Source organism: Vicugna pacos, chromosome X, assembly GCF_048564905.1.
Source record: "Vicugna pacos chromosome X, VicPac4, whole genome shotgun sequence".
Lineage (NCBI taxonomy): Eukaryota > Metazoa > Chordata > Mammalia > Artiodactyla > Camelidae > Vicugna > Vicugna pacos.
In genome coordinates this window covers 112971789-112998170 of record NC_133023.1, presented here as the reverse complement: position 1 = coordinate 112998170, position 26382 = coordinate 112971789, and the positions used below count along the sequence as shown (strand labels likewise).

General features: G+C 62.1%; 1 protein-coding gene across 3 annotated transcripts; it reads left to right on the top strand.

The window, feature by feature from the left end:
* The first annotated feature begins 707 nt into the window (after positions 1-707).
* On the top strand, positions 708-25760 carry FLNA (filamin A). Of its 3 annotated transcripts, none has more exons than XM_031671443.2 (48): positions 708-864; positions 3727-4214; positions 7306-7554; positions 7643-7740; positions 7861-8008; positions 8420-8538; positions 8631-8708; positions 8799-8961; positions 9051-9251; positions 9798-9935; positions 10018-10141; positions 10258-10394; positions 10496-10689; positions 10858-10971; positions 11059-11202; positions 11900-12023; positions 12107-12267; positions 12354-12444; positions 12525-12694; positions 12966-13083; positions 13183-13445; positions 13662-14259; positions 14344-14517; positions 14599-14761; positions 14839-14999; positions 15095-15265; positions 15672-15795; positions 15886-16042; positions 16726-16915; positions 17071-17094; positions 19421-19668; positions 19774-19869; positions 20049-20151; positions 20232-20372; positions 20480-20608; positions 20803-20976; positions 21073-21234; positions 21335-21538; positions 21615-21767; positions 21885-22007; positions 22129-22395; positions 22548-22685; positions 22886-23001; positions 23534-23666; positions 24073-24249; positions 24417-24635; positions 24722-24925; positions 25271-25760. In XM_031671443.2, exons 2-48 carry the CDS (start codon positions 3842-3844, stop codon positions 25456-25458), a joined length of 7944 nt encoding a protein of 2647 aa, XP_031527303.1. In that variant the 5' UTR covers positions 708-864; positions 3727-3841; the 3' UTR covers positions 25459-25760. The 3 variants fall into 3 exon arrangements, with proteins under 3 accessions (XP_031527303.1, XP_031527305.1, XP_031527304.1); XM_031671444.2 differs by having other exon boundaries at positions 719-864; positions 3806-4214; XM_031671445.2 differs by lacking the exon at positions 17071-17094.
* The last annotated feature ends 622 nt before the right edge of the window (positions 25761-26382 follow it).

The following is a 26382-nucleotide window of genomic DNA, read 5'->3' as shown; positions in this document are numbered from 1 at the left end:
GGTTTGTGGGCAAAAGGTTTAAGACACTGCTTTATGTGGCCTTCCCCAAGAAAGTGATACTTGCATTGAATACGAAGCTACCAGGAAATAGGTGCATAGAAGAGGAAGAGGGAGCCTGGCAGTGCCAGGGTGTGGCTGTGCCCACCCAGTTCACAGACCCTTGGCTCTGTGGCTGCCCACTACAACTGCCCACTCCTGGACTTAAGGACTGCACCTAACTGTGCTCCTGAGAATTCAGTCCGTCTCTGTTGCCCCCGCCCAGGCTTGGCACCCAGTAGGGGCCAAATCAGTGGCAGTCAGGATGCTAGCTCATCCCGGGTTTCAGGTCCCTGGTCCATGGCAGATTTTTGGCCGTAGGCGCTCAGTGAACACCTGCAACGGCCCGTTGCCCACCTCCACCCCAGACGGCAGACTCCGACTTGCCTGGCCAGCCCAGGCTTGAGGCAAGGGAAGGGAGCCATGACTATGGGCCACCTGGAGGAGGTGGCCTTTCCTGCAACAGGGGCCCTGCAGACCCTCAGGGCTCTTGAGGAGAGCACCCCCCTCGCCAGTCGGTGAGCTCATAGGGCGGGGGGCGTCGCCAGGCGGCCGGGGCGCTGTAGCTCACGGCGCGCCCCCGCCCCCCCCGCCCCCGCCCCCGGCTCCTGGGCGATTTTACCAATTAAGGCTTTCTCGCCGGGCCGGGCCGGGCCGGGCCGGGCGCGGGGCGGGGGTGCGGCCAACAAGAAGGCGGGCGGCGGCGGCCCATTCGCGTGGAGGCGCGCGGCGCGCAGCGGACGCCAGTGGAGCCCCGAGGCGCCCGGTGCGGGCTCACAGGCAAGCCAGGCGCCACCCCGTGGTCGCCAGCCGTCCGCAGGACAGCAGGTGAGGCCTCCGCGGCCGGCTCCGAGCGGGACGGTCACGGAGCTGCTCGCAGACCGAGGGCGGGGGTGGCGAAGTCCGGCGGCGAATCCTGAGAACTCAGGCGCGGGCGCGCACCTAGGCCGGGGCCAGGTGCAGCTGGGGTGCCTTCCCTTGGGGCCGACTTACCTGGTTTACCTGAAAATCTGTGTGTGCCTGGGAGTGTGGGAGCCCTAAGTCATGGGGGTCCCTGACAGAGGGGGAGTCTGAGCGTTTGGCAGGACACAGGCTCTCCTGCGCGCCGGTGAGCTGGCCACTGCATGGCTATCTGGGAAGGAGGGGCCCAGAGAGCAGGACATTGTGTGGGCTGAGGGCGAGTGGCCACGTGGAAGGACAATTCACAGCCAGTATGCTTCCTGGGAGGGCGACAGTGGGCTCCTCGCTGGCACCAGTCCTCTAGGTACCAACTGCTTTGGGCACAGGGAGTTGGCTGCCAGGCTGCTGTGCTCTGTGGGAGGTCAGGCAGGGGTGTGGCCCACACAGGAAGCAGGGGCTCCTCCAAGAGGCCAGATTCCCAGGCTGGGTCCTGTCCCAGGTTGGCTCAGAGCTGGATGTTCACTGCCAGCCAGGATGCAAGCAGCAACATCCCCAGATTCCCATGCCACCTGGGTCCAGGAGAAGTAGGTGAAATCCGATGGGAGAGCCACCAGTGTGTGCTCCAGGGTGCAAGTCAAGATGGGAACTCAGGACTTAAGTGCCCTCACCTGCCATCTGGACTTGCCTTAGTGGCCCATCCTGCCATTCTTCGACTTTCTTCACCAGCTGAATCGCCCCTGTGGGAGGGCCTGGCCTGGGGTCTGAGGACTGGGGGTGGGGTGGGAGGCGGAGTGTATCTAACATCCAAGAATCTACTCCAAATAAGGGAAAATATGAAAGAGCTGGATTTTGGCTTCCAGGGACTGCTGGATCTGGGGGCTTTGGGATGGGGCGCCATCTGGTGGTGATACGACGTCCCCTAGGAACAAGAACCTTCTACACCCCCATCCTTTATCACCCCCAAATAGGGAAAACCTAGGGCTGGAAGCCAGGATGCAGATTCGGTCCCCTTTTCTGCTGCAGTTGGCTACTGGTCACTTACTCTGACTCAGTGTCCCTGCTCTCTGAAGATTAAGGAGTGAACACAGATGACCCAATTGGATGGCACTTATAAAAGTGAAAATCAGTTCTCAGTGGAACTCTCTCCTTGGGAACTTGCTTTCCAGTGGGACAGAGGAAGCAGGACAAGTCTCATCTCCTCTTGAATGGGGCCTGGTAGGGAGAAGTCCCCCCTCTAAAGGTTTCCCTCCCACCTACACTCCAGATCCCAGACACCGTGGTGTGGAATTTTGTGCAGGTGTGTCTGAAAGTGGTCAGGAGAGGAGAGTGTACAGGTGAGCCTCAGACTGAAAAATGTCATTTGGAACCCCTACCACCACCATTGGTGAGGAAAAACCAGTGGGGTGACAGGCAGCCCCTAAGTGAGCATGCAGGAGGGCAGGGGAGACTCTGGCTGGGACTACAGCCCCACTGTGGGTGATGTAGACACCGCAGGTTGTGCGGCGTCAACCATATTTGGGCATGACATGCCAGCTGACCCAGGGCCTCCTCTCCCACCGCTCTTTAGCAGATAATTTAGTTAATACTAGTCTGCAGCTCAATCTAAGAATCAAGCAGGAGGGGCAGAGACATGCTCCTCAGACACAGGCCACACTCCTCAGCAGGCCTTGGCAGCCGTCATGGTGGTTTACCCCCTTCAGTCCCCTGGCCCCTGTGTCCCAGGGGCCCCCTCTGCACCACGTGACAGTGAAGCCCACCCAGACCCAGGTGCACAGAGCCCATCAAGCAGTTCCTCAGGGAACCACTGCGCAGGTCCCTCTGGGTCTGGAAGACACCCCCCCACCCCTGCCCGGCCACCTCCTGGGTCACACTGGGTTCAGGGCCCATTCAGACAGGAGAGGAAACCCCTACTGCCCCAGGTGGACTGCTGGTGGGTCAGACGGACACTCGCTGTCTCTGCATGCATCACCCTGCGGCCTCTGCCACTGCCCATTGGCACGTCCTGCCCCTTTCAGGGCTGCTTGCTCCTGGATCGCCTGTGGCCTCCTGGCCCAGTGCCCCATTTCCTCCTGGGTGGAGCGGGTTGGGAGGGAGGCAGGCGGTGGGGACCGGCGGGCGCAGGTGCGCAGCCCAGGGCAGTGCAGAGCGGGCAGGCCAGCTGGGGCAAGGGGTCTGGGGGGCGGCCTGGGGTCCGGGCGCCACGGGCTCCGCTGGCGTGGCGCACGCGCGCACAGCGCTGGCAGCCGCGCCTCGCCCGGACCCGCGCTCTCCAAGGGCTTGCCCTTAAGATCGGGCCCCTTCATGCTGCTGCCGAGCGACCGGCTTGGGCGCGGCCAGGGACCCCCAAGCGCTGGATCTCGGGGGAAGGGGGACCGCGAGGGCTGCGGGGGGACTGAGCGGAGCCTACGTCACTCACAGAGGGCGAGCCACCCCATCCCCCGCAGGAGCCGTGGGGAAGGAAAGTCCCTTGTATGGTGTGCCCGCTGGAGGCCAGGTGGTCCAGCGCCAGACACAGCTCAGCCTTTCCTCGTTGCAGCGTTTCCTGCAGCGCAGGCGCGAGACCGCAGGGCTTGGGCGCAATCTTGCCTACTTGGGGCCCAACGACCCTTCCTGGAGCCTGGGGGTCGGGTCAAAACCACCAGGGCGGAGGGACTCAGGGGGGCATTCCAACGGGCGGGGTGGGGCGGGGCGGGTGCGGCCCCGAAGCCCCACCCGCAGCCCCGCCTCATGGCAGTTCCGCCTCCTAGTCCCGCCCCCTGCCCGCATTTAAAGGGCTCGCTCTTTCCGTAGCGCAACCTCTGCTGTCTGCATCGTCCCGGGCTCGCTGAGGTGCCTGCGACTTTAATTAAAGGGCCGTCCCCTCGCCTAGGCTGCAGCACCGCCCCTCGGCTCCTCGCGCCTCAAAATGAGTAGCTCCCACTCCCGGGCGGGCCAGAGCGCTGCGGGCGCGGCTCCGGGCAGCGGTACCGACACGCGAGACGCTGAGATGCCGGCCACCGAGAAGGACCTGGCGGAGGATGCGCCGTGGAAGAAGATCCAGCAGAACACATTCACGCGTTGGTGCAACGAGCACCTGAAGTGCGTGAGCAAGCGCATCGCCAACCTGCAGACCGATTTGAGCGACGGGCTGCGGCTCATCGCGCTGCTGGAGGTGCTCAGCCAGAAGAAGATGCACCGCAAGCACAACCAGAGGCCCACCTTCCGCCAGATGCAGCTCGAGAACGTGTCGGTGGCGCTCGAGTTCCTAGACCGCGAGAGCATCAAGCTCGTGTCAATCGGTGAGGGCGCGGGCCTCCCCGTGGCGCGGGGAGGGTGAGGGAGGGGGACTCCGTGCGTCTTCCCATCTCCCGGGGGCTGACCCCTGGCAGACACCCTCTTAAAATGCGGCGCTGACCCAGAGGCTCCAGGGGCCGCCCAGATGCATGTGGGCCTGGAGAACAAAGGCTCGCTGGCCAGCGGTGCGTGCGGACCGCTAGGCGCCCCGCCCGCCTGTCCCGGCTGGCCCACGCCCAGGCTGAGCTCACATCCTCCACAGGCCGCGCCCCCGCCGCTGCGGCCGCGGTGGGAGAGGGCCTAGTGGGGCGGGCACTGGCCAAGCTCTGGCCCTGTGCCCAATGCCCCATCTCTAACGAGGCGGAGGCCAGGGCTCTCCACCCCCTAAAGCAGTTTGGAGAGGGCAGTCTGGCCTTCAGGCACCCCTGTGGTTCCTAAACAGGGGATGGAGCTTGTGGGTTCCATTATCTAGGCTCCCCACCCCCGCTAAAGATAGGGGGCCTTAATTTAGATCTCCCCCTCAGAACTAGGGGGCCAGAGAGGACCATAGCTATTGAAAGACAAGGTGGGTCTGTGCGCTGGCTAGTGAAGGGAGCTGGCTTGTAGCCTACTTAGACACCAAGTTACTGTTGATTTCTGGCCAAACTCTTCCATGTAGGACTTGCCTTCCTGCATCTAGAATGCAGGAGTTGGTTGGAAGGTACTCCAGCATGTGCTGGGCTCACTGCCGGCCCGATGTCCGTGTCACTGGGCTAGTGAGGCTGGAACTGACCAGACCTACTGCATCCCAGGCACTTCTTAAGATGGGAACTGCTCAGGGACCGACACCAGAACTGGTGACTTGGGGAGGGGGCTATGCAACAGGGAGGGAAGGGGCAAGAGGTGTTTGTTTTCAGAGGCCTTCCAGATGTCCCTTTGGCCCATGGTCCATGCTGAGCCTGGGAAGGTGAGGGACGGAGACTCAGGTTCCCCCAACCACTCAGGGCAGGTCTCAAGGGCCCCACCACTTTCTTTGGAATGCACGTCGTTGAGGCCAAGGAGGCCCACCCCCCAGTCCCAGCCTCAGTCTAGCCAAGCTGAGTCATCTCTGAGCCTTGGGGGGGGGCAACCGGATGTGGGGAGGCGGGCCACACCCCAGTTGTCTGGGGGGGGTCTCGTCCTCCCCCTTCCCTTCTTCTCCTCTTGTGAGCTGGCTGGAGCAGGCCTAGTTCCCAGAGCTTTGCCATATAAGGCAAAAAAATGTTGGAAAGCAGCAGTGATTAGGGGAGGGAGGGGTCAGGCTGGCCGGGGGCTGGGGAAAGGGGGTGGGATGGGGCGGGGCCATCCAGCCCGTCATTCTCTCAACCCGGGGCCCCGTCCTTCCCTCTCTCTTTTGTGAGGTGGACAGGGAGGGCCTCGGCCAGCCTCCTTTGGACTAGGGGGAGGGCCCAGCCCAACCTACCAGGGCTGATGAGCTTGGCCTTGTGTGTCCTCTCATGGGTCACAGTGGGCCTCAGGCCTCCTGAGGTCTCCTGTACAAGACTCAGGATCCTGGGGGTGAGAGCCTGGTGGGAGGCCCCAGCGGGTCCTGTGCTCTTGGTCTTCTCTGAACCTTCCAGTCACCCCTAGCCTGAAGTCCTCTCTCCACCCTCCCTTGCTTGCCATCGGGGGACAGCGTTAGGTAGTGGTGTGCGACCAGGAGCAACCCCAGTCCAGGAACATGCTTTGAGTAGCATGGCGCTGGTCCTCAAAGTGCTGCCTGCTGGATTCAGAGGCTGCCGCATTGATGGACCTTTCCGAGGCACTCATCCCCTTCTTCCCATTCCCAAGTTGACCCACTCGACAAGTATTTTCTCCTGATTATTGGGGGTAGAGGATGGAGCATGCCAGCAGGAATTTCAAAGATGAGTTGCCCTCTCCCATTCTTGGAGCACCACCCCCAGCCCCCAATCTCAGGAGGAGGCTGAGACCCAGAAGGGCCTTGGGTGGGGCTTAGAGCACAGAGAGGTTGCTATAGTGATGGGGTACAGGGTGCCCGCCCTAACCACTTCCCCTGTGGTGAGCTTGGTGGCCACCAGCTCTCAGCCCAGTGGCCCGTTAGGTGGCGAGAACAGGCAGCAGCCGAGCACGCTCCGCTGAGGCAGCGGGACTTGGGGACCCCACCCATGACTTCTGCCACCCAGGCTCCCGAGCTGAGCCCTGGGCGCCCAACACAGGCTCGCTGGCTTTGCTCCCCCCACCTCCTCATCCTCCTCCTCCTCCTCCTCGGGCTGGGTGAGGGGCCCCTGGAATGTGTCCTGCCCATCATCCTGGCTGGCAGGCTATCCCTGCTGGGCCCCAGTGAGTCAGGGCCCTGCAGTCCAACCACTGGTTCCTTGGGGCTCCCAGCCCCTCCCTTGCACCAGGCCTGCTGCCCAACTCCCAGCTGGGCTCTGGGGGGAGGGGGAGCACTGAGGAAGTGGTGGGGGGTGGGTCTCGCACCCTCCACCCAAAGGGTCCTTGCTTAACACCTCTGCTTTCCCTGCCCCATGCCGTCCACCCACTCACCCTGGGGCAGCAGTTGTATTTCCCAACCGCCCCACCAGCCTGCCTTCCCCTTCCTCAGTGCCAGGTCAGGGGCTCTGGCATTGAGGCCTGCTGGGGCCTGGCTGTTCCTCCTGCCCATTCTCTGGAGACCCCTGGAGATGGGTGGTGGGCTCGTGTGTGGGCAGCTGTGGCGTGCTCATCGGACTCACTCTCCAGAGCCACCATCTTTGGGGAAGGGGACTCCTCCAGAGACCTCCCCTGGCCCTGTCTGCAGCCAAGCTCTGTCACATGTCCTTCCTCTAGGGCCCCACAGCCTCGGCTTCTGGCATCACCCCCTCACTGTACTGTATCATCACCATTTGCCCATGGGTGTTTTCCCTTCGAACCTGCTTCACGCCCTTGCAGGGGCCCTGGGCAGAGAGGGCCCCACCCCACCCTGCGAGGGCCTCTCTCTCCTCCCTGGGGCCCGCTGTGCTCCACACAGCAGTGCCTGGGAGTGGCCTGCCACCCTGTGTGTGCATGTACACATGTGCACAGGGACGCCCACGGAGGCCCCTGCCTGCCCAGCGCTGCCACTCCTTTCCCTCACAGACAGCAAGGCCATCGTGGACGGGAACCTGAAGCTGATCTTGGGCCTTATCTGGACCCTGATCCTACACTACTCCATCTCCATGCCCATGTGGGACGAAGAGGAGGATGAGGAGGCCAAGAAACAGACACCCAAGCAGAGGCTTCTGGGATGGATCCAGAACAAGCTGCCACAGCTGCCCATCACAAACTTCAGCCGGGACTGGCAGAGCGGCAGGGCCCTGGGCGCCCTGGTGGACAGCTGTGCCCCAGGTGAGGGGCGTGGGCGTGCTGGGGCAGACCGGATGGCCCACCAGGAAGTTCTGTGGGCCCCCGACTCACCACCTTCCTCGTGCCTCAGGCCTGTGTCCTGACTGGGACTCCTGGGACGCCAGCAAGCCTGTGAACAATGCACGGGAAGCCATGCAGCAGGCCGATGACTGGCTGGGCATCCCTCAGGTACACCCCTGCTTGACCACTTGGGGCCATCCAGGGGCCGAGATCCCGGTGGGGGTCAGTGGCACGCCCCAGGAACCTGAGACTAGAGGCTAAATGGCCCCTGTCTTCTGCCCATGGCAGGTGATCACTCCTGAGGAGATCGTGGACCCCAATGTGGATGAGCACTCCGTCATGACCTACCTATCCCAGTTCCCCAAGGCCAAGCTGAAACCAGGGGCTCCCCTGCGGCCCAAACTGAACCCGAAGAAAGCCCGAGCCTACGGGCCAGGTGAGGGAGCCAGGCAGCAGTGGGTGCTCCTGGGCGACGCCCTCCTCCCTGCGGGTCAGTGTCCTCTCTAAAGATGAGTCTTGAGTCACGTGGCAGCAAGGTTATTAAATGCCCCCGAGAGTCAGGCAGGAGTGGGTTGAGGGAGGAAGGACCCGTCCGCCTTACTGCGGTGGAGATGAAACCCAGCCCAGGGCATCATACAGGAGTGAGGGCCCAGGCAAACACTGGGGCACGTTCCAGAAAACGGGCCCAGGCCTGTCCCACGGCAGGAGCGCAGCTGGGACCTAAGGCTCTGTGCGCTGGGGTTTAAGCTGAACTGACTCGCGTGCACAGAGCGTGCCTGCTGGGGCTGCGCTGGGGAGGGGGCGGCGCTCACAGCCTGCGCGGGCCTTTCGCGCCCTCCCCCGGCAGGCATCGAGCCCACAGGCAACATGGTGAAGAAGCGGGCAGAGTTCACTGTGGAGACTAGAAGCGCTGGCCAGGGAGAGGTGCTGGTGTACGTGGAGGACCCGGCTGGACACCAGGAGGAGGTAGGGCCGACGGCATGTGGGGCAGGTGCCACTGTGCCTTCGCTGGCAGGGGCCACTCTCAGCCAGAGCTCACAGGCTCCTTTCCACCTTAGGCCAAGGTGACAGCCAATAATGACAAGAACCGTACCTTCTCTGTCTGGTATGTCCCCGAGGTGACGGGGACTCACAAGGTGAGCCCTCAGGCCAAGGGGAAGCTGGTGGCGAGGGCAGCTGCTGTAGGGCCCCACCCCGCCCTCACGTCCTGCCCCTCCTGCGAACAGGTCACTGTGCTCTTTGCCGGCCAGCACATCGCCAAGAGCCCCTTCGAGGTGTACGTGGACAAGTCCCAGGGTGATGCCAGCAAAGTGACTGCCCAGGGCCCTGGCCTGGAGCCCAGCGGCAACATCGCCAACAAGACCACCTACTTTGAGATCTTCACGGCAGGTGAGGGGAGGGTACTGAGGCTGCAAGGTCTGGGGGTGGGGCCGCTGGGGCCTGGAGGCTCTGGGAGCTGAGATGGTACCTTACGGTAGGCGCTGGCACGGGTGAGGTGGAGGTCGTGATCCAGGACCCTGCTGGACAGAAGGGTACTGTGGTGCCTCAGCTGGAGGCCCGGGGCGACAGCACGTATCGCTGCAGTTACCAGCCCACCATGGAGGGTGTCCACACGGTGCACGTCACCTTCGCTGGCGTGCCCATCCCTCGCAGCCCCTACACTGTCACTGTTGGCCAAGGTAGGCCAGTCCTGGCTGTCACATGCTGGGCCATTGCAGCCCAGGCCTCCCTTGGGAGGGAGGCAGCCGGGGCAGGTCCCTCTCCATCCAGCCCCTGCCCCATCTCCCTGGGTTGTCTGTGCTTCCACTGTCTGGGCGATGTACTCTCTCTCTATTCCCCTTCTGGGGCCCCTCCTCCTCTTCCACCTCTTGCCCGTCTCCATCTCTCTCTCTCTCTCCACGCTTTCATCTTCGGAAGAGCTCGCTCCAGTTGTCTAGAAACCTGCTGCTCTCTGCTCTGCCCGCAGGGTCAACGGTACTTGGATCTGTCTTCCTCTGGGAGGGGAGGGCTGGGCTGGAGGTGGGGGACAGATGCAGATGGAGCAGGTGGGAGGAGGCCTGACATGTCCTGGCCTTGGCCACAGGTCTTAGGGTCACAGTCCGTTCTGGTTCTTTCTTGCGCATCCTTCCCCACCCTCTGTGGCCTGATGGTCCAGCCACGTGGGAGGCAAGGGAAGGGTTGCCTAGCTCCAGCTCCCAGCAGCTCAGCTGGCTCTCTGCTCACAGCTTGTAACCCAGGTGCCTGCCGTGCTGTCGGCCGGGGCCTCCAACCCAAGGGCGTGCGGGTGAAGGAGACTGCTGACTTCAAGGTCTACACGAAGGGCGCGGGCAGTGGGGAGCTGAAGGTCACTGTGAAGGGTCCCAGTAAGTTGACCTGCAGCTGGGGTGGGCAGTGCTGGCCCCAGGCCACTGCCGGCCAGGCCTGAGGCCCTTCCTCGTCTGGCAGAGGGCGAGGAGCGTGTGAAACAGAAGGACCTGGGGGACGGCGTCTATGGCTTCGAGTATTATCCCGTGGTCCCTGGCACGTACATCGTCACCATCACGTGGGGAGGCCAGAACATCGGGCGCAGGTGAGGCTGTGGGCAGAGCGCTCAGAGGTGGTGCTCTTCTCCCCTGTGGGTTTCGGGCAGGCTGCTGTCCAAGACGGGGTCCCTCAGCCCTTCCTGATGTGGCTCTCTCCTCGCAGCCCCTTCGAGGTGAAGGTGGGCACTGAGTGTGGCAATCAGAAGGTGCGGGCCTGGGGCCCTGGGCTGGAGGGAGGCGTCGTTGGCAAGTCAGCCGACTTTGTGGTAGAAGCCATCGGGGACGATGTAGGCACCCTGGGTGAGTTGGAGGCTGCAATGTGGGTGCCTGGGGGGCAGAGGGTGGCGAGGGCCACCCTTCCAAGGCTCTGGGACACTGATGGAGCTGGCGGCTGTTGTCAGGCTTCTCGGTGGAGGGCCCATCACAGGCCAAGATCGAATGTGATGACAAGGGCGATGGCTCCTGTGACGTGCGCTACTGGCCCCAGGAGGCTGGCGAGTATGCTGTGCACGTGCTGTGCAACAGTGAAGATATCCGCCTGAGCCCCTTCATGGCAGACATCCGCGAAGCCCCCCAGGATTTCCATCCAGACAGGGTAAAGGGCATGTGCCGCTGGCCCAGGTCTCTGACCTCCTTCTACCTCTGCGTAGGGGCTGGGCTGGGGGCAGGAAGCCTGGGCTGGTATCCCCGGTGGTGTGCTCCTGCCACTCTGTCTACGGGGGCCTGCACTTGGTCTCCTGAGATCTGGGTGGCCTCCCATTAGGTGAAGGCACGTGGGCCCGGATTGGAGAAGACAGGTGTGGCTGTCAACAAGCCGGCGGAGTTCACGGTGGATGCCAAGCACGGTGGGAAGGCTCCTCTCAGGGTCCAAGTGCAGGTCAGGTGCCCACTCATGGGGGTGGGGTGGGCAGGTGCCCAGGCCTGGGTACTGACTAGGAGGCCACCTACTACGCCTGCCTTCCAGGACAATGAGGGCTGCCCTGTGGAGGCATCAGTCAAAGACCACGGCAATGGCACTTACAGCTGCTCTTATGTGCCCCGGAAGCCTGTGAAGCACACGGCCATGGTGTCTTGGGGCGGCGTCAGCATCCCCAACAGCCCCTTCCGGGTGAGCCTGCCCTCTGTGGGCCCCGAACTGGCCTGGAGCCTGCTTCCCTAGGGTGCCTGCTTTGTTCTCATCCAGCTCTGTTCGATAAAACTTGAATAGCCTACAGCTGACCCCTCTTGAATGTACACCTCGGTAGTTTTGAGTAAGTTCAGAGTTGCGCAGCCATCACCACATCAAAGAGGAAGACGTTTTCGCCATTCCTAAGAGAAACTCCTCCACCCGCTAGCGCCTCACCCCTCACCCCCGCCCAGCCCTCAGCAACCCCTCATCTGCTTTCCTATAGGAGGTGGCCTTCTGTTCCTGGCTGCTTTCACTCAGCATCCCCTTTTGTGCTTCTGCCTTTTTATGGCTGACCAGCACTCCGTTGTACGGAGAGACCATGTTTTACTTATCTGGTCATTTGTTGATGGACATTTGGGATTTTCTCACCTTTTGGCTGTTGTGAACAGTGCCGCTGTGAACGTTCAAGTACAAGTGTTTGTGTGGATGAGTGATCTTGTTTTTCTGGGTGGACAGATTTCACATCTGAGTGGAATTGCAGCAGTATGTACTCACTTTATGTGTAATCGTTTGAGGAACCACCAGATGACTTCCTGAGGTGGTTGCACCATTTTGCTTGCCTCCTGATGGTGAGTGAAAAAGCCCCAGTGGCTCCTGCAGGCTGGTCATGCCCCTGCGCTTGCCCCATGCCCTGCAGGTGAACGTGGGAGCAGGCAGCCACCCAAACAAGGTCAAGGTGTACGGTCCAGGAGTGGCCAAGACAGGGCTCAAGGCTCACGAGCCCACCTACTTCACTGTGGACTGCACGGAGGCCGGCCAGGGTAAGGCCCCGCCTCAAGAGTGGGTAGGCGAGTGGGCAAGGCATCTCTGTGAGTCCCAGCCTCCACCCCCTCCCCCACTACAGGCGACGTCAGCATTGGCATCAAGTGCGCCCCTGGCGTAGTGGGCCCCACCGAGGCCGATATTGACTTTGACATCATCCGCAATGACAATGACACTTTCACAGTCAAGTATACACCCCGTGGGGCTGGCAGCTACACCATCATGGTCCTCTTTGCTGACCAGGTGGGTGCTGCTGCTCCCGGTCCCTCACTCTGCTGGGTGTTGGGGTGCTGCCCCCCTCTCAGTCTTTCCCCTCCCACCCACTGCAGGCCACGCCCACCAGCCCCATCCGTGTCAAGGTGGAGCCCTCCCATGATGCCAGCAAGGTGAAGGCCGAGGGCCCTGGTCTCAGTCGCACTGGTGAGGACGAGTACCGTGTGGGGAGGTCGCGGGGCAAGACCCAAGGTACCCCTACAGGGTCTCTCACTGTGTCTCCTCAGGTGTTGAGCTTGGCAAACCTACCCACTTCACGGTCAATGCCAAAGCTGCTGGCAAAGGCAAGCTGGATGTCCAGTTCTCCGGGCTGGCCAAGGGGGACGCGGTGCGTGATGTGGACATCATTGACCATCATGACAATACCTACACTGTCAAGTACACTCCCGTGCAGCAGGTAGCCACCCGGCCCCTTGTCGCTGCACCTTCCACCACACCTGCTGAGCCTTTGGGCCTCCTCGCTTGGTGGGCTTGGTGGGCAGCTCTAGGGGCCTTCCCACACACTCTTGTTTCCTACCTGGGAGGGAGTGGGCATGGGAGTCTGGGGGGCAGTGGGAGAGCAAAGCCAGTGTTTCTCTGATGTCCCCTCCCCATGCCCAATTTCAGAAGCCATGGGCCAGGGAGACCAAAATCATGACCCATGACTCTGCCTTCTGTACCCCTCCCAGGGCCCAGTGGGCATCAATCTCACTTATGGAGGGGACCCTATCCCCAAGAGCCCCTTCTCAGTGGCGGTGTCTCCAAGCCTGGACCTGAGCAAGATCAAGGTGTCCGGCCTGGGAGAGAGTAAGTAGTTGTGTTCCTGGTCACAGTCACTGAGAACATGCCCTGGGGCTGCCTGGGTAGGGCGGCACGGTTCTCTCCCTCTTTTCATCATCTCAACAGAGGTGGATGTTGGCAAAGACCAGGAGTTCACAGTTAAGACGAAGGGTGCTGGTGGCCAAGGCAAAGTGGCCTCCAAGATCGTGGGCCCCTCTGGGGCAGCAGTACCCTGCAAGGTGGAGCCAGGCCTGGGGGCTGACAACAGTGTGGTGCGTTTTGTGCCCCGTGAGGAGGGGCCCTATGAGGTAGAGGTGACCTACGACGGTGTCCCTGTGCCCGGCAGCCCCTTTCCTCTGGAAGCTGTGCCCCCCACCAAACCTAGCAAGGTAATTGGGTTTTGGGGGGCCACCTCATCTTCTCTAGACTTACCCTCACCCTTTCTCGCTTTTGTCCTTTTGAGCAATGGCCCTGCTCTGGCCTGCCTGTGCCCCTGCCTGGTTGGGGAGGGAAGCTGGGACAAGAGGAGGTAGATGGAAGGTCAGGCTGGGGGTCTTAGGGTCAAGGGTCAGGGAGGTTCTCCTGACTTGCCCCTCCTCCCTCAGGTGAAAGCCTTTGGGCCGGGGCTACAGGGGGGCAGTGCAGGCTCCCCTGCCCGCTTCACCATCGACACCAAGGGTGCCGGCATGGGCGGCCTGGGCCTGACGGTGGAGGGCCCCTGCGAGGCCCAGCTTGAGTGCCTGGACAACGGGGATGGCACATGCTCTGTGTCCTATGTGCCTACTGAGCCTGGGGACTACAACATCAACATCCTCTTCGCTGACACTCACATCCCTGGCTCCCCGTTCAAGGCCCATGTGGTTCCCTGCTTTGACGCTTCCAAGGTCAAGTGCTCGGGCCCTGGGCTGGAGCGGGCCACCGCCGGTGAGGCAGGCCAGTTTCATGTGGACTGTTCAAGTGCAGGCAGCGCAGAGCTGACCATTGAGATCCGCTCCGAGGCCGGGCTGCCGGCTGAGGTGCACATCCAGGACCATGGCGACGGCACACACACCATCACCTACATCCCCCTTTGCCCCGGGGCCTACACCGTCACCATCAAGTACGGTGGCCAGCCCGTGCCCAACTTCCCCAGCAAGCTGCAGGTGGAGCCTGCGGTGGACACCTCGGGTGTCCAGTGCTACGGGCCTGGAATCGAGGGCCAAGGTGAGGGGCCGTGGCATGGGGCAGGGAGCCCAGGGGAGCCCGGGCCCCTGGAGCCCCGCACTTCCTCTCCATGCCTCTCTGCAGGCGTCTTCCGAGAAGCCACCACTGAGTTCAGCGTGGATGCCCGGGCTCTGACGCAGACTGGAGGGCCGCACGTTAAGGCTCGTGTGGCCAACCCCTCAGGCCACCTGACCGAGACCTATGTGCAGGACTGTGGTGATGGCACCTACAAAGTGGAGTACACGCCTTATGAGGAGGGTGCGTGCTGGAGCACCTGAGGGCTGAGGGGCAGGGGTAGGGCGGCCCAGGCTCCTCCTGACCCAGCCCGCCCTCCTCCAGGACTCCACTCTGTGGATGTGACCTATGACGGCAGCCCTGTGCCCAGCAGTCCCTTCCAGGTGCCTGTGACTGAGGGCTGCGACCCATCCCGAGTGCGTGTCCATGGGCCAGGCATCCAGAGTGGCACCACCAACAAGCCCAACAAGTTCACCGTGGAGACCAGGTGAGTGAGAGCCCAAGGGGCAGAGGCTGCCGTGGGCCTTGGAACCCCGGGGAGTAACAGCGATCTGTTTGGCCTAGGGGAGCTGGCACGGGGGGCCTGGGTCTGGCTGTAGAGGGCCCCTCCGAGGCCAAGATGTCCTGCATGGACAATAAGGATGGCAGCTGCTCAGTCGAGTACATCCCCTACGAGGCCGGCACCTACAGCCTTAATGTCACCTATGGTGGCCACCAGGTGCCAGGTGAGGAGGTGGGCCAGCTGGGGCTGGGCTGGGACCACCTGCCCACCATCCACTGTGTCTCATATGGCTGCCATCCTTCCCGTCCCCCTACCCAGGCAGTCCTTTCAAGGTCCCTGTGCATGATGTGACAGATGCATCCAAGGTCAAGTGCTCTGGGCCTGGCCTGAGCCCAGGCATGGTCCGCGCCAACCTCCCTCAGTCCTTCCAGGTGGACACGAGCAAGGCCGGTGTGGCCCCACTGCAGGTCAAAGTGCAGGGGCCTAAAGGTGAGTGTTCACATGCCTGGGAGCAGGAGTCAGGTCAGGAGGGCATGGTCGTCTTTGAGGGGCCAGGGAAGGAGACCGGAGGCTCGGCACACAGAGGGTGGGGCTAGTGTGCTGGCAGTTGATGGAGAATCCTCAGGGGACACTGCCGCCAGTGCCTAGGGTCAGGGGACTGAAAGGAGGTAGAACAGACAGGACGTGGCCACTGAGCAGATGTGGCAGGAGGGAGGGAGAGCAGGGGTCTGAGGTGGCACTCGGGCTCAGGGCCATTCCTGGGGACGGGCCAGTGAGGGAAACTGAGGTCTAGACCTGGGTTGGAGGCTGGGTACACAGCCAAGGTTCAGCTTCTAGTGTCGTGGGCCTGGAGGCCCAGGACTAGCTGAGGCTCTGTCTCTGGGACTGGGGCCAGGCCTGGTGGAGCCAGTGGATGTCGTGGACAATGCTGATGGTACCCAGACCGTCAACTATGTGCCCAGCCGTGAGGGGCCCTACAGCATCTCTGTGCTGTATGGGGAAGAAGAGGTTCCCCGAAGGTAAGAGTCAGGGCCCACTGCCTGTGGGGAGGGGCCCCCGGCTGGGTGCCAAAATTCTTTCTGACCACTTTTAACATCCCGGCCCAACAGCCCCTTCAAGGTCAAGGTGCTGCCTACGCATGATGCCAGCAAGGTAAAGGCCAGTGGCCCTGGGCTCAACACCACTGGTGTGCCTGCCAGCCTGCCTGTGGAGTTCACCATTGATGCGAAGGATGCAGGGGAGGGTCTGCTGGCTGTCCAGATCACGGTGAGCTGACCACATGGGTGGCCACCTGGCCTTGCTGTTTTGCAGCTCCGGCCACATGGAAGGCGAGGAAGGGGAAGGGCCCAGGCTGGAGTGGTGGGTGGTGTGGGGCATGCAGCCTGGGGCAGATGGCCCAGTCCGGCTCTCTCTGATCTCCCTTGGGAGCTTTGTGCAGGGGCAGGTCCCCTGCCTCTGGGATGGTAATGACAGACAGGGGCTTCCCCACGCACGCACTTGCTCACTTCTAACTGAGCTCGTTATGGTACTGAAGCCCTTCTAGTGCCTCAACTTGCCCACCTGGAACATTCTCTCGGGCCAGGTATGAGGCTAGGCTGGTGAGACCTTCTGGGGGAGTTCCTCCTAATGCTTGGCAGACCCTGGGGTGGAAGGTGGGAGCTGAGAGGTGCTCATGGGGATAAAGGAGAATGGGTGCCAAGTTTTCTGGCCTTGCCTGTTGTCACATGGGGGAGCACTGGGCATTTGAGGGCTTTTCTTCTGGGCCCTGCCCATGGGGGAGTAAGGGACAGTGTAGGATGCAGGCAGCCGTTTTGGGCCAAGGTGGTTGAGTGGCTCGCAGGTGTCCTTGCAGTAGCAGTGCTTGACCCTTGATGCTTTGAGAGGGCCTGAGGTAATCCCGGGCCTGACTGAGCTTGGGCCAACTGCCTCCCCTGGGCTCTGCCACACAGGACCCCGAGGGCAAGCCCAAGAAGACGCACATCCAAGACAACCATGACGGCACGTACACGGTGGCCTACGTGCCAGACGTGACGGGCCGCTACACCATCCTCATCAAGTATGGTGGCGATGAGATCCCCTTCTCCCCATACCGCGTCCGGGCTGTGCCCACTGGGGATGCCAGCAAGTGCACCGTCACAGGTGAGCCTGCCCGCCAGCGGCCACGGCACTCAGCACGGGGCTTGGGTGTGCCTGTGTGCAAGGGCTCGCTGCTTGGGGCGGCGTGTGGGAGTGGGGGCCGCCCCCTTGAGTGACTCACCTGACCTTTCTCCTTGCTCTCTGCCCTCTCACCTCAGTGTCAATCGGAGGTCACGGGCTAGGTAAGCTGCTTGCTGGGGCCACTCCCAATGCCCCTCCTGCCCAGAGGGCAGCTTCCTTTCCTCTTCCGTGCTGATTCCCAGGACAGTTCCAGCTGCAGCTCTTGGCAGGGACAGAGGGGGGAACTGGAGGGTTAGGGCCCAGGGAGGCCTCCGGAGCTGAGCATGAGCACTCCAGCCCTCCCCTTCTCTGGGCCTCCGTTTCCCCATCTGAGAAGTCGGGTTGCAGCTGAGAGCTTTGGGGTGTGGTGCATCCTGAGAGGCACCCCACTGGGGGCTCTGGGGTCTGGGGATCTGGGCACCCCCGGGAAGTCCCAGGGGTGGGCAGCAAACCCTTTCTTTTCACTTCCTCCTTCTGTGTTAAGGGCTCTCACATGGGGTCTCCCTCAAGCCACGGGAGTCCCCGGCCCTGGCCAGATCCACAGACCCCCACCCCTACCTCCCAGAGGCCTCTGCGTCCCGGGCCGGGGGAGGCGCAGACTGCATGAGTGGGCGGGGCTGGCTAGTAGTGCGGCAGCACCGGCGTCGACTGCTTGGGCGGCCAGCATGGCGGGGCCCGGCCCAGCCTCAGAGCCCCAAAGTGCACTCGGTGGCCCACCCACCCTCTCCACATCCTTCCCTCCCCCTACTCCCTCAGCAGTGACGTTATTCAGATGGTCCCCAACTAGGCATGGAGATCCTCCTGCTCAGGCATGGGAGGGGAGAGCCAGCCCAGGCCAAGGGCACCTATGAGAGGCAGTAACTACACGGGAGCCTCGGAAGGCTGCAGGCCTGGAGCTTGGGCGAGGCGGCCAGGGATAAAGTTAGAGGGTGGCTGGGGTTTTGTGGCAGGGGTTGAGGGACTCTAGAGCGGGCCTCGGATTTGAGATGACAGGCATGTGTGCCTAGGGCAGGGGGACAGGGCCTTGGGGACCATGGGCAGGGTCAAGACTTAGCTGACAGAGTGGTCTCAGTTTACCTGGCCACTGTGTGCAGAATGGAGGCAGAGAGCCCAGCTGGGGAGCTGAAGTCACTTTTGGACCAGTTGGAGGGGTAGCTTGGTCTAGGCCAGTGATGGGGGACTTGAGAGGGGAACCAAATTGGGGGGTGTACTTTGAGGATAGAGCAGCTGAGACATGCTGATGGGCTGGGCGCTGGGCAGGGGAAGTGGGGAGTCCAGGCTAACTGTGAGGCCAGAAGCCTGAGCCACTAGCTAGACCGTGGGTCCACGTTCCAAGCAGGGAGAAAAGGTGTGGCTGCATGTGAGGTGAGGCCTCCCCGGGCAGGGTGGGCAGTAATGGGCCAGGTCTAGAGCTCAGGAGAGCTGCGGAAGGCCAGCATGGAGCTCAGCAGAGTGAGAGCCCTTGGCAGAGATGAGAGCTCAGCGGCAGGCTGGCTGGGGGTTGGGGGGTCCTTGAACTTAGCCCCTGAGTTGGTTTCGGTGCTCCCAGCTGCTTCCCTAGCAGAGGCTGGGCTACAGAAAGCACTTTCGCTGCCAGGCCTCACAGCCCACAGCCCCCCAAGCCTCCACGGCTGAGCCAAGATCATAACGTCACTGTCCCCCACTTTCCTCGGGCACTCTGGGGCCCTGGAGGCTGCTCAGCTGCTCCGCTCTTGCAACCTAGCAGCCGTGGCTCTGGCTTGGGCGTCCTGTCCCCTTCCCCCTGGGTGCTGCCGCTGCCACTGCCTGCTGCGCTGTGCTGCCTGGGTGCTAACCCTGCTGCCTACCTGCTTCCCTGCTCCCAGCTCCTGCCTGCAACGGGCCATGCCCAGCCGTCCCTTTCTGCAAGCCTCCAAGCGAGAGTTCTCAGTTGTCAGGAAACTCCAATTTCACCTTCAGGCCGGGGTGGGGCGGGAGTCGAGTGTCACATTCCCCCACGCTGCAGCAGGACTCCGCCTCACTGCGTCTGCACACAGCACTGGGGGCCAGGCCACAGGGGCGAAGGCAGCTGTGGGCCCAGCTGGAGCACTGGCATTGGTCAGTGTGGTCCATGGCGCCAGCTGAGGCCAAGTTGGCAGGGGAGGTGGCGGCCAATGCTGGTGCCCTGACAGCATGTGGCCCTCCAGGCCCTTCCTTCCTCTCAAGACACCTGAGTTCCATCCGTCAGGCCTTCCCCACATAGGGGATTTCCCCAAGATAGCACTGCCTGGCTTGAGGTGGCTCAGGGGAACCTTTCCTGCCTTCTGAGAAATTACTCACCATCCCAGCTTGGGGGGGGGGTGGGGGCAGGAGGCCTGGCTATGCTTGGTGGCAGTAAGAGGCCTGGGCGGGTGGCAAGTGGACAGGAGCAGGCCGAGCACCAAGCTCATGCACTGGCCCCCACTTTGGGGACCCACCCTGCCCCACCAGGTGCTGGCATCGGCCCCACCATCCAGATTGGAGAGGAGACAGTGATCACCGTGGACACCAAGGCGGCGGGCAAAGGCAAGGTGACCTGCACCGTGTGCACACCTGACGGCTCTGAGGTGGACGTGGATGTGGTAGAGAATGAGGACGGCACCTTCGACATCTTCTATACGGCTCCCCAGCCTGGCAAATACGTCATCTGTGTGCGCTTTGGCGGCGAACACGTGCCAAACAGCCCCTTCCAAGTGACGGTCAGGAGGGGCCAGGGGTGAGGGGTCTGGGCAGGGCCTGGCCTGCCCCCTGCCCTGGGGCTCATGTGTGACCAGGGTCTCTAGCTCTTGTACGTTGCTCTGCAGGCTCTGGCCGGAGATCAGCCCATGGCACAGACCCCACTGCGGCCTCAGCAACTGGCCCCACCATACACCTATGCCCAGGGTGGCCAACAGACCTGGGTATGGCCTGGCCCACCTCTTCCTAGCTTACCTAGCCCTAGGGGACACTTGGGGACTGGCCAGCTGGGTGTCCCGTGTGGCCCTGTTCTGCTGCCTTTGTGGAGGGACCCCATATCCTCCCACTTGGGACTCCCCTCCCTTCAACAGCTCCCGACCCAGGCCCTTTGTGTCCACTGCAGGCTCCAGAAAGACCCTTGGTGGGTGTCAATGGGCTGGATGTGACCAGCCTGAGGCCCTTCGACCTTGTCATCCCCTTCACCATCAAGAAGGGCGAGATCACTGGTGAGCAGGGCGGGAAGGAGCTCTAGGGAGGCCAGGGTGTGCCGACGGGCTGCCCTGACCCCAACCCCACTGCCCTGCAGGGGAGGTACGGATGCCTTCGGGCAAAGTGGCGCAGCCGGCTATCACCGACAACAAAGATGGCACTGTGACCGTGCGCTACGCGCCCAGCGAGGCTGGCCTGCATGAGATGGATATCCGCTACGATAACATGCACATCCCAGGTGCGTCACGCAGCCAGCCGTCACCACCTCACAAGGGCCTGGGGCTGGGGGAAGGACTTGGGGACAACCCAAGGCCCCCGTTCCACATAGCCCCCTTCCTGCCTTAGGAAGCCCCCTACAGTTCTACGTGGATTATGTCAACTGTGGCCACGTCACAGCCTACGGGCCTGGCCTTACCCATGGGGTGGTGAACAAGCCTGCTGTTTTCACGGTCAACACCAAGGATGCAGGAGAGGGTGAGCGTTGGCTCTAGTCTTAACCTGCCTGTGTGTTGTGAGATGCCATCATCTAATAGAGAACTGTATGCTGGAGACACTCCCCAAAGGGCATTCCCCACCCTGCCACCTGGGCCTCTCCTTGCCTGTTGGGGCTTCTCATTGGTGCAGTGTCTCTGGTCACAGTTCCCACCCTCACCCACAACTCTCTCCAGGGGGCTTGTCCCTGGCCATTGAGGGCCCATCCAAAGCAGAAATCAGCTGTACTGACAACCAGGACGGGACGTGCAGCGTCTCCTACCTGCCTGTGCTGCCTGGTGACTACAGCATCCTGGTCAAGTACAATGAGCAGCACATCCCAGGAAGCCCCTTCACTGCCAGGGTCACAGGTACGTGGTACCTGGAGCAATGACAGAACGAGGCAGGTGGCAGGGTAGGCGCAGTCTCCCTCTGTGCCTGGACACACAGTGACTGTCCCCCACCAGGTGATGACTCGATGCGCATGTCCCACCTTAAGGTGGGCTCTGCCGCTGACATCCCCATCAATATCTCGGAGACGGACCTCAGCCTGCTGACAGCCACGGTGGTGCCGCCCTCGGGCCGGGAGGAACCCTGTCTGCTGAAGCGGCTGCGCAATGGCCACGTGGGTAAGAGGCTGGGGAGCCGCACCTTCTGGAAAGGAAGGAGGCTGGCAGGGGGTGGGCAAACCTTTCCCTGGCTGATGGCCCCACCCTATGTTGTGCCCAGGGATCTCGTTCGTGCCCAAGGAGACAGGAGAGCACCTGGTGCACGTGAAGAAGAATGGTCAGCATGTGGCGAGCAGCCCCATTCCAGTGGTGATCAGCCAGTCGGAGATTGGGGATGCCAGCCGTGTGCGGGTCTCAGGCCAGGGCCTTCATGAAGGCCACACCTTTGAGCCTGCAGAGTTTATCATCGACACCCGTGATGCAGGTGGGCGGTGGTGGCCTGGAATCTGGGGTGGGACCACTCTCTTTAGCCTCCTAACTCAGGCGTATCCCTCCTGCAGGCTATGGTGGACTTAGCCTGTCCATCGAGGGTCCCAGCAAGGTAGATATCAACACAGAGGACCTGGAAGATGGCACATGCAGGGTTACCTACTGCCCCACAGAGCCTGGAAACTACATTATCAACATCAAGTTTGCCGACCAGCACGTGCCTGGTGAGGGCAGTGCCCACGCACCCTCCCCCATGGCTGGGCGACCCTCCTTGCCATACTCTGGGCTTTGCCTGCAGAATGTAACCTGTGTGGGATGTGGGCTGTGTTTTCTTCCTACAGGCAGCCCCTTCTCCGTGAAGGTGACAGGCGAGGGCCGGGTGAAAGAGAGCATCACACGCAGGCGACGGGCTCCTTCGGTGGCTAATGTTGGCAGTCATTGTGACCTCAGCTTGAAGATCCCTGGTAGGAGCTATAGCAGGGCCAGGAAGGGGTCCTGGGGAGTCCTGGGTGCCAGCCCTAGGTGGCCCCAAGCAGAGGGCTGGGGCCTGGGTCTCCTGCTCACCAGGCTACCCCTCACCTACAGAAATTAGCATCCAGGACATGACAGCCCAGGTGACCAGCCCATCAGGCAAGAGCCATGAAGCTGAGATTGTGGAAGGCGAGAACCATACCTACTGCATCCGCTTTGTGCCTGCTGAGATGGGCATGCACACAGTCAGCGTCAAGTACAAGGGCCAGCACGTGCCTGGGAGCCCTTTCCAGTTCACCGTGGGACCCCTGGGAGAAGGAGGAGCCCACAAGGTCCGTGCCGGGGGCCCTGGCCTGGAGAGGGCTGAAGCTGGAGTGCCAGGTAGGCCTACTTCCTGAGGGGCTCTTGGTCTTCTGGGGGAGGGTCGGGGGGTGGGGAGGAAGTAGCCAGCAGCCATGCTGGTCTCAGCCATGCTCAGAGAGGGCTGAGGCCAGGACAGCAGCCCTCCATGAGGACACACTACTTTCCCACAGCTGAATTCAGCATTTGGACCAGGGAAGCAGGCGCTGGGGGCCTGGCCATTGCTGTTGAGGGCCCCAGCAAGGCCGAGATCTCCTTTGAGGACCGCAAGGATGGCTCCTGTGGTGTGGCCTATGTGGTCCAGGAGCCAGGTACTGAAGCCCTGGCTGGGCCTGGGGAGGCAGTTCCTGGGTGTGGGTATTGGTCTGGGTCTATGCAGACATCCCTGCCCAGCTCCCACCCTTTACTGTGAGGTCCCAGGGCCACTTAGGCTGTTTGGGAGAGACAGCAGGTTTGAATGCTGACAAGTGGGGGCCTCCCAGCATGCCCTCTGTTCTCTCTCCCTGCCCAGGTGACTACGAGGTCTCAGTCAAGTTCAACGAGGAGCACATCCCAGACAGCCCCTTTGTGGTGCCTGTGGCTTCTCCGTCTGGTGACGCCCGCCGTCTTACTGTTTCTAGTCTTCAGGTGAGACACCGAGAGAAACCGCCCGTCTGGGGCTCCTGGGCCCGGCCAGACCAGAGCCACCGCACAGAGCAGGCCTTGGCCCTGTGTCAAGTGACCCGCCCAGCCCAGCTCGGGGCGCCGGGCTTCTGCTCTGGCCGGGTGCAGCCCACGCTTGGGGTCGGCAGGAAGTACCCCTGACCGCCACGTGGAGTTTTTCTCGTGTCTCAGGTCTAAAGGCTTTGAACAGAAGCCTGTGCCCCTTGAGCACCAGGGCTGAGGTTTAAAGAGGGACAGCCTGCTAGGGCTGCATGCTGCCCGCAGGGCGGGGCCACCCTGCTTCCTGCTGCCCCTGTGTGTGAATGTGGAGCGTGGGTTTGGGAGTGGGGGTGTGTGTGCCTGTAGCTTGCTGCCCCTTGAGAATAGGTGGCTCTCCCTCTTTAAACCAAGTTGGACGCCAGATGGGTAAGTGCAACCCTGTGGGCCTTCTGCTTCTGGGGCCCTGTCTTCCCTTGCTCCAGCCTCAGCCCCCTAACCACATCTGCTGTGCTTCCAGGAGTCAGGGCTAAAGGTCAACCAGCCAGCCTCTTTTGCAGTCAGCCTGAATGGGGCCAAGGGGGCGATCGATGCCAAGGTGCACAGCCCCTCAGGAGCCCTGGAGGAGTGCTATGTCACAGAGATTGACCAAGGTGAGGCCCTGTCCCTGCCCGGCCACCCAGCCATCTGCCCTGGCCCCGCTGGGAGCAGTGGGCCGCCCCTGGGCCCGTCCCGCTGGCTGGAAGCAGGCTGAGAGTACAAAAGGCAGACACAGACTCTGGAAGCAGCCCGGACAGGGCACAGGTGCCTGGCTTCTTCAGCCAGGCAGCCCTTTCCCCTCGTTACCTAAGCCCTTGGGAATCTGGCTCAGCTTCACCCTTGAGGCTTCAGGAAGCCTGTGCTGTGGAGTGTGGGTGTCTAGCATGGTCCCCAGAAAAAGCTGAGTGGGCCACCTAAAGCTACTGGACTCACTCTGGTGGACAAGGGAAGCTCCTCAGATGCCACGTGCTCGGTTGGAGGAGGGACCCCGGGCCCACAGCATGCTCCTCTGTTCCTCAGATAAGTATGCCGTGCGCTTTATCCCACGGGAAAATGGCATCTACCTGATTGATGTCAAGTTCAACGGCACCCACATCCCTGGAAGCCCCTTCAAGATTCGAGTTGGGGAGCCCGGGCATGGAGGGGACCCAGGCCTGGTGTCCGCCTATGGAGCTGGCCTGGAAGGCGGCATCACAGGTAGGTCAGTGGGTGCAGCTTCTGGTGTGTGAACGTGGCTGTTAGGGCCCCTCCTCCCAGCTCTCAGTGACAACAGGAGGCGTGTGGAGGTGACCAGGCTACGCTGGGCCGGGGGTGGGGGTGGGGAACAGGCTGGACCAGCTCTGCCTAACCTCCTGTGCCCCCAGGGAGCCCAGCTGAGTTTATTGTGAACACAAGCAATGCAGGAGCAGGTGCCCTATCAGTCACCATCGACGGGCCCTCCAAGGTGAAGATGGATTGCCAGGAGTGCCCTGAGGGCTACCGCGTCACCTACACGCCCATGGCACCTGGCAGCTACCTCATCTCCATCAAGTATGGTGGCCCCTACCACATTGGGGGCAGCCCCTTCAAGGCCAGAGTCACAGGTGAGCCATGCACCAGACTGCTGCCACCCACCCAACTCAATGCCTGGCACTCTGGCCACCTCTGACCCACCTGCTCTGCCCTACAGGTCCCCGTCTCGTCAGCAACCACAGCCTCCATGAGACATCATCAGTGTTTGTAGACTCCCTGTCCAAGACTGCCGGTGTCCCCCAGCATGGGGCCCCAGGCCCAGGCCCCTCCGATGCCAGCAAGGTGTTGGCCAAGGGTCTGGGGCTAAGCAAGGCCTACATGGGCCAGAAGAGCAGCTTCACGGTGGACTGCAGCAAAGCAGGTGGGCACCCAGGCCCCAGCCCTTGGCCAGTGCCTGGGAACATGGGAAGGGGTGAAGTGGGGGTGGGACAAATGCCTTTTGGGGCATGGCTGTCACTTCTAGAGCAACTTCCCACCTGGGCTTCCCTGCCATCTCCTCTACCCTTCAGGAAAGTGCCTTCGAGGAGCTGGAGTTTCCCCTATTGGTTTGGGGTGGGGGTGCTGGCAGCTCGGCAGAAAGGGCTGTCACCTGAAAATGGGTGAGGTGGGAAGGGGAGACTCCAGAACAGGAGGAGAGATCAGTGCAGTCACAGCTGAAGGGAGGGGACTTGGAGCCTGGAACTGAGGCGCCTTCCCCTACCCCTAGGCAACAACATGCTGCTGGTGGGGGTACATGGGCCACGGACGCCCTGTGAGGAGATCCTGGTGAAGCATGTGGGCAGCAGGCTCTACAGTGTCTCCTACCTGCTCAAGGACAAGGGGGAGTACACGCTGGTGGTCAAATGGGGTGATGAGCACATCCCAGGCAGCCCCTACCGTGTCCTGGTGCCCTGAGCTCTGTGCCAGCCAGCAGCTCCCAGGATGAGAAGTGCCCCTGCGCCCACCCTCTGCCACCCGAGCAGCAACCCCACCTCAGCCCTGGAGCCCTGGCCACCCTGTCACTGCAGCCGACCCTGCCCTGTGCTGCACTCACCTGCCTCCACTCCAGCAAAGGAGAGAGGCGAGCAGAGGGAGCCCTCTGGTGGCCCTGCCTATCTTCTTTGGTTCTGGGAGGGGTGAGGGGTGGGGGTCCTGTGCACAACCACCCGCTAGTTCTCTTCCCTAGCCAAGAGGAATAAAATTCTGCTTCCATTCTCTTGGGAGTGTCTCTAGCTTTCTGGCAAAGGGCCCGACAGGGTGGATGGAAGTGTGGGCCCAGAACACAGGCTGCTGGATCTCCAGGCCAGCCCCCTCCGACTGCCTGGCCCCCGTGGCTCCTGCTTCCCAACACCTTTGCCCCACCTACCCAGCCAGCCACTACTGACTCCGGGAGGCTCCATCTGCCTTTGCCTCCTCTCTGCCTCCCTGGGTTCAGGCAGTACAGGGCAAGAGGTGTATTCCCCCTCAGGACAGGGCCTGCTGCTAGTGAACTTGTCCCAGGCCACACCAGGAACAGGTGTTGCCTGATGGGAAGGCCAGGCTACAGGAGGTATAAAGTGCTGGGTGGGAGAACCAGATAAGCAGGACTTAAATCACAGTGGGCCCTGGCCATCCTCCTGGCATCTTAAATGTGTCACTATCCCCTGGATAGGGCACTGTCATAAGGCTCCCTGCCCTGGGGGTAAGGCTGTGGGTCTGAAGGTTCCTCAGTGGACAGATGGACATATTCAGGGCACTGCCCATTGGTCACAGAGTTTGTCCCATTCCCACTTGAGCTCCAGGTGTCCTCGCCTGTCCTGCACTACGTCCCTGGGTGAGCCTTGCCCTGGTTCCCTCTTG